The 6,992-nt window shown below is 34.1% G+C and overlaps 1 protein-coding gene across 1 annotated transcript; it reads left to right on the top strand.

Annotated features, from left to right (window-relative positions):
• Nucleotides 1-1,095: 1,095 nt before the first annotated feature.
• On the top strand, nucleotides 1,096-2,376 carry LOC136987674 (uncharacterized). Its single transcript, XM_067285424.1, has one exon. It carries the CDS (start codon nucleotides 1,096-1,098, stop codon nucleotides 2,374-2,376), a length of 1,281 nt encoding a protein of 426 aa, XP_067141525.1.
• The last annotated feature ends 4,616 nt before the right edge of the window (nucleotides 2,377-6,992 follow it).

Raw genomic sequence — 6,992 nt, 5'->3', positions numbered from 1 at the left:
AATGAGTTAAGCCAATTTAGTTGTAACTTTTTCGATATAGGGGAAGGTGGTGCAAGATGGGGCCATGGGGTAAAACGGGGACGTCTGTTTATTCGTGGTTAACGCGCTTTCATCTAGCTGTTATTTGGGAAACTAAATGTTAACCTCAAAGGGGATGACGGGACGAGAGAACGTCCGAATCGCTCTCTTTGTTTGAAAGTAAGACAGTTTTCTATGTTTCAGCAATACTTCATCTAATTTTACGCCCGCTAAAGTTTCTACAAAATACGTATTAATTTGAACTTTTACATTACCTTTTAGATGAAGATATTATGGTATTCGAAGTAACCTTTAAGTCTGTAATTCTTTAGTTTTGAAATAAAATAGACTTGTGTTTGCAGTCAGTACGAAAAGTGCACGTTGGGGCAAGATGGAGTACCACATTTTGCCCAAGGTTGGCAACGAATTCTGCTGCTGGCTAGAGGCACCGCAATATAGTGCAGTGAACTACTTTTAAATTCGTTGATAATTCTATATTACCTTTTCGAATATAGAAGATAATCAATTTAAAAATGATCTTTTTATAGTAAATGAAATATTCAACTTTTAAATCATATCTAACTGTAATAAATACAGTATACACTGTATTACTTTATTATTTATGTTTTTACGTTTTATTTTATTTATGAAAACATTTTTAAAATTTAAATACTATCTTAACAAGAAATAAAATGAGATAACAATCAAAATAAAAATATTTTTCCACAAAAAAAATATCGTCTGCTTACAAAATAGCGAAACTGAGCATGCGCGAAGTGACAGTATCGTCTGGTAAAGTAAATACCAGTAAGTTCAAACTTTTATATTTATTTATTCGGAAAATAATAAATGTAGCCGTTGTGATAAATGGGCGCACTGTTCTTGTGCCAATATTGAAGAAAACGACAGTTTAACCATTTTAATTTGTCCTTGTACATAAAAATAATATTCTCATCTTACCCCATGTGTGGGGCAAGATGGTGCATCTATATATATAATCGAGACGAGTTGATGATGATGATGATGATGATGATAATAATAATAATAATAATAATAATAATCAAAGTGGGATTTAACATGGAACGTGACAGCATGCAAGCCGTCAGTGACTTTCTGCTGAGCAGGCGGGCGAGAGTCGGGGGACCCGAAGAGATTACAGCCGATCAACGAGGAGGAGAGGGGGCAGATGATGCTCTGCAGAGTAGGGCTTTGCCCACAGACACTGCTGGCTCATCAGCAATGACCAAGAGTAATACACTAAGTAAAGATAGAAGATGCAAGTGGTCAACAGAAGAACTAGAACTCATGTTCTGTTATTTTAAAGCAAGATCAGAAGGACCCGGATATATGAGCAGATTAGAGACACTTTTTATTAAAAGAAACCCTAACAACCCTAAAATACATAAATTTAATGGAAATACTTTGTCAACTCAAGCTCGCAGAATAATTAAACAGAATGTAATATCACAAGAACTACTTAACCGTATACAAACACAAGCAGAAGAATTAACACCTACAGAACTGTCTTCAACAGTGATCGCGGAACCTGAGAACACTCGAACAACTACAATGCACGACAACCTGTATGATATAGAATTTATACCAGTTTATGTAGAAAATATAGACCAGCAGACACGAAACACAGTAGAAGATGAGGATCAAGAACCCATAGTCTTGCAATTCCTCCGAATACTGGCTGAAACGAAAGAAATCTCGTTTGAGGAACGGTTACTTCTACCTAAAGCAAAAATAAATAGACGTTTCATAGAAAATCTAAATATCCTCAACAATTATCTACCTAATTTATTAATTACTAATAACAGCCTGCGTGAAATAAATGATATAATATATGCAACTGCTAAAACTTTAATAGAAGGCAATAATCAAACGCCATACATATCTACAGCGAATATAAAATCAAAATGTGTCCCAGTTTGGAAAAAAAGAATACAAACTAAAATAGATAATTTTAGGAAAGAACTAGGACAACTAGTGGAGATAAAAAGAGGAATCGACACACATAGAATGAGGAAAATTAGGAAAAATCTCTATATAAAATACAATATCCAAACTGAAAACGATCAGAATAATATAATAGAAATTATCAAACAAAAAGTCAAAGCGCTGGCTGGAAGAATTAAAAGATATGATGAAATGAATACAAAAAAGGAACAGAACAGGTTTTTTAAAGAAAACGAGCATAGGTTGTACAGAAGCTTGGGAAGCAACGCTACTAAAAATATCAAAATACCAAGTAAAGAAAATGTAGAAGAATTTTGGACATCAGTGCTATCTAATCCTAAACAATACAATACGGAGGCTAAATGGGTTAAAGAAATAGAAAAAGCTTCAAGATGAAATTAATGAAGTAGAAGTAGAAGAGATTACAGAAGATCAAGTAAAATTTGCTGTACGAAAATTAATGAACTGGAAATCGCCGGGAATAGACAAAATTCAAAATTACTACATTAAGTATTTGACTAGCGTTCACAAATACTTTGCCGTATTATTTACAAATATAATCTCAGGAAAAGAGATGTTAGAAGATTGGTTTACTACAGGTAAAGTCATACTAATACCCAAAAATGAAAACTCCGAAGATCCAGAAAACTGGAGACCTATAGCGTGCCTGCCAAGTATGTACAAATTACTTACCGCCATACTAGCTGATGTACTTTATGGCTGCTGCCATGAAAATGGCATAATAGCAGAGGAACAAAGAGGGTGTCGCCGTAGAACCAGGGGTTGTAAAGATCACTTAATGGTCAATAAAGCAATATTGGAGGATGCACACCAATCTCAAAAAAATCTGAGTATGGCGTGGATAGACTACCAAAAAGCCTACGATAGTGTATCGCACGAATGGCTCCTTAAAATTCTTGATATCTATAAATGCCCATCTGTTGTTAAAAGATTCCTCCAAATGACTATGCCTACATGGAGAGTGATCATGACTGCACGTGGCTCCCAAGATTCAATCACTACTCAACCGATCTACATAAGACGAGGGATATTCCAGGGTGATTCTCTCTCTCCACTGTTGTTCTGCTTGGCTATAAACCCGCTTTCATTCATACTAAATAAGTATGAAAGGAAAGGCTATAAACTGAAAGATAGTATCTGGGTTAATCATCTTTTATATATGGATGACCTTAAGGTTTATGCAAATAGTAGAAATAACCTAAAAGTATTATTGGAAAGCGTCGAGATTTTTACAAGTGATATAGGGATGGCGTTTGGACTGAATAAATGCAAAGTAATACATATAACTGCAGGACGCAGAAGCAGTGCAGTAGGAGAAGGACATATACTACTGAATGGAGAAACTTTTGACCAACTTGCAATAGGTGATAGATACAAATATTTAGGAGTGCATGAATCAGGAAAAATAGAGCATAGTATTATTAGGGAACAGATAACAAAAGAATATTTTAGAAGGATTAAAAAACTTTTAAAGACACACCTTAACTCACGTTATCTAATAAAGGGTATAAATACGTATGCTATCCCGGTCTTACTTTACTCATTCGGTATAATCAACTATAAAAATAGTGACCTAAAGAAAATAGATGTTAAAACACGAAAGCTACTAGCAGTAAAAAAAGCACATCAGCAAAAAGCACATCAGCAAAAAGCAGAAGTAGGAAGGTTGTATTTGCCAGTAAATCAGGGAGGAAGAGGACTATTGAATATAGAGTACAGTACATGTATAAAGCACAAATAGTTAAATACAACCAATACCTAAAAGAGGAAAGAAATCATCTGATTAAAGTAATAGTAAAGCATGATATAGGCAGGGATAAATACTCAATAATAAAAGAAGCCCAAGAGATAGAAGATGAATTACATCTACCACGAGGAAATACACATACAGATGAAGAAATTAAAAAATCAATAATAAAACGGCATAATGATGTATGGAGAAGCAAACAATTACATGGTCAATTTCCAAAAAGGATATTGGATCAGGGCAATATAGACAGAGAGCTTGCATTTGAATGGATTAAAAAGCAACAAATAGCCCCAAGAGTTGAATCATTAATATTTGCTATTCAGGACCAAGCTGTAATGACACGACAATATCAACGTGACATATTAAAGGAGCCACTGGATGGAAAATGTCGCCTTTGTACGACCAAAGACGAGACCACGCAGCACATTATATCAGGATGCAAAAAATTGGCGGGGACTTGTTATGTAAAACGTCATAATAATCTTGTCCAGTACGTCTACTGGTGCCTGGCCCGAAAACATAAAATAGAAGTTCCTAACCAATGGTGGAAGGAAACATTAATCCAGCCACAAGTTAAAGAAAATTGTACGGCCAAGATCTTATGGGAAATGCCTGTACAAACTGATGTCACTGTATCTCACAATAGACCGGATTTAATTTATGTTGATAAAAATCGCAATAAAACATTCTTAATAGATATAACTGTACCATCAGATTACAACATTGGTGCTAAAGAAATTGAAAAATTAAGTAAATATCATCTTTTGAAATCTGAAGTTAGCCGTCTATGGAATACACAGACAACTGTCATCCCAATAGTAATAGGAGCAACAAGAATAGTAGCAAAAACCATAAAGAAATACATAGATCAATTAGAATCCAACATTGACATCAGCATTCTTCAGAAACAGGCAGCCATACACACATCCCTCATACTCAGTAGAGTGCTTGATAATACTATCTTTGTGGTCAACACACCAGATCCAGTCAAGCATAATATGCAGCAATCTCAAGACATACAGCAATCTTCAGACACGCAGCAATTATCAGATAGACATCATTCATCAGTTAATCCAGAGTTACCCAATACGACTGTTGAGACTAGTACACAATGCTCATCTGGAAACCTTTTAAGAAGAGGAAAAGGGGGGAGAAGAGGAACTATTTGCACTTAAAGTGCATCTAATACAATAAAAGGGTGGAAACAGATACCTTCTTTTCTGTGGGTTACGGGACGAGGTATTTTTTACTCCGATGTAAATCGTGCAGAAATAAATATAATAATAATAATAATAATAATAATCAGCGCAGAGCCCAAACGGTTAGGAGTTGAAAGTTGAAATTTGGTACACAGTTAGGGTACGTCACGAGAACGCACACTAAAAAGGGATTTTTCGAAACTCCTCCCCACAGGGGAGAGGGACAGGATTAAGGCTTAACACTTCCATCAACAATGGAAGTGTCAACAATGGAATTTTCAACAATGGAATAGTTAAGAGAAAGAGACGTGCAAGACGCAGATGCAGTTTTTTTCGTTTTTGCAGGAAATCAAACATATTTTTAGATTCATCTAAAAATTCTTTAATTAGTCTGGAAACAGGGGGACCCAATTCTTGCATTCTGTGAAAACGGGTAAGGTAATAATCTTAATCTTCGGTATTGTTACTTTTGCCCGAGCAACGCCGGGCCCACCCGCTAGTTTATATATAATTTTAAAATATTAAATTTTCTTGTTTTTAAAAACGTTTTTCAAAAATTAAATTTTGTATTATATATAACCAAATGTTGTAGTTGCTGAGAATAAAAAAATTATTATTCTCGTTAAAGTGGTTGCCGTCTTATGAATTTTCAAACCTTAACGTCTTCATCCTGCCCCACCTTCCCCTATAGAGAATATAAAACAATTTTTTAATGAAATTCTTCGAGATAAATATTTATACATTTTTATTATTAAATTTTTTGTAAGCAAAATTCGGATTTATTATTAGAAACATGGCAATATTTACTAAATATAATCTTACAGCGCAATAAACAGTTTGAGAAAACGATTAATGATAAATAAACTTTTTCGCGAATTCCATTTGGAAAAGACAATAACAAAAAGACAAAAATTTTAAGTGAAGATTTAAAATTTAAATATGTATAAATGTTCCGGACATTATTTTAAATGTATATTTAATTAAAGGAAATATTAATTTTAAAAAATTGAAAGCATGGTGAATTGCTGTGTAAGATTCTGCTGGGGCAGTAAAGGTAGAACGAATAGAGGAAGAGCTGCGGAGATACATGGAGATAGTGATGGATGTGGTCCTAGTCAACTGAGTGAGATTAGGAATGCAATAAAACGAATGCCAAATGGAAAATCTGGTCTGGATGGTGTGACTGCAGAAATATTATAATACGGAGGAGAAAATGTGGAAGAATGGATGTTCCGACTCTGCAACTTATATTGGAAAAAGGCACGGTGCCGTGTGATTATGATTGGCAAAATGCCGTGATTGTTCCGACGTACAGTACAAGAGAAAAGGTGAAAGGACAAAGTGCAAGAATTCCGTGTCATAATCTTTCTCAGCACACCCGGAAGAGTATTTGCACGAGTGTTGGTTGACAGAGCTAAAAAGATGGCTGCGAAGCAAATAAAGAAAGCACTAAACTTAGAATCGATTTGTTATTTTCATTTAATGTAACATTGAAATTTTATTTCTTCTGTATTATATTAGAGTTTGGATATATGTTGGAGGAAATTTTCGAATTTGTAAACGACAATTTGTTTTTGTATTCTTTAACGGTTATGATAATTTTTTATAGTTGTATCCCTGACTATCAGATGGCCGAAGAGATTAAAATACGTTATTCAGAGGGGAAAAAATACTCTTTAGAGTCCAACTCCAATTTTTCAGATGTTAATTTCAGGCTTCGCACTTCACCATTCGATTATCAGTTGCTTTAATGATCAAACCCGTAATGATTTACTAAAAAATATCCTATACTCTTACTGCCAAGTAAAAAAAATTAAAGGAAAAGCCACTTCTTGTATGTCCCTAAATAAGTGGAACATTGAAATAAATAAGATAAATAGATATAAAGTCAAAATAAAAATTATTTTATCATTCTGAATTGTTATATTCTATAATTAAATATTACTGTTAATTACAGAGTATACGCAACCGTAGACGGTAATCGACTGATAGTTATTTTCCCTTCATTGTGTTGATTCTTTGAGTGTAATGTGCATATAAAT

Source organism: Centruroides vittatus, unplaced genomic scaffold (assembly GCF_030686945.1).
Source record: "Centruroides vittatus isolate TY-2023 unplaced genomic scaffold, ASM3068694v2 scaffold_2569, whole genome shotgun sequence".
In the NCBI taxonomy this organism is placed as follows: domain Eukaryota; kingdom Metazoa; phylum Arthropoda; class Arachnida; order Scorpiones; family Buthidae; genus Centruroides; species Centruroides vittatus.
This window is presented reverse-complemented; position numbering and strand designations above follow the sequence as displayed.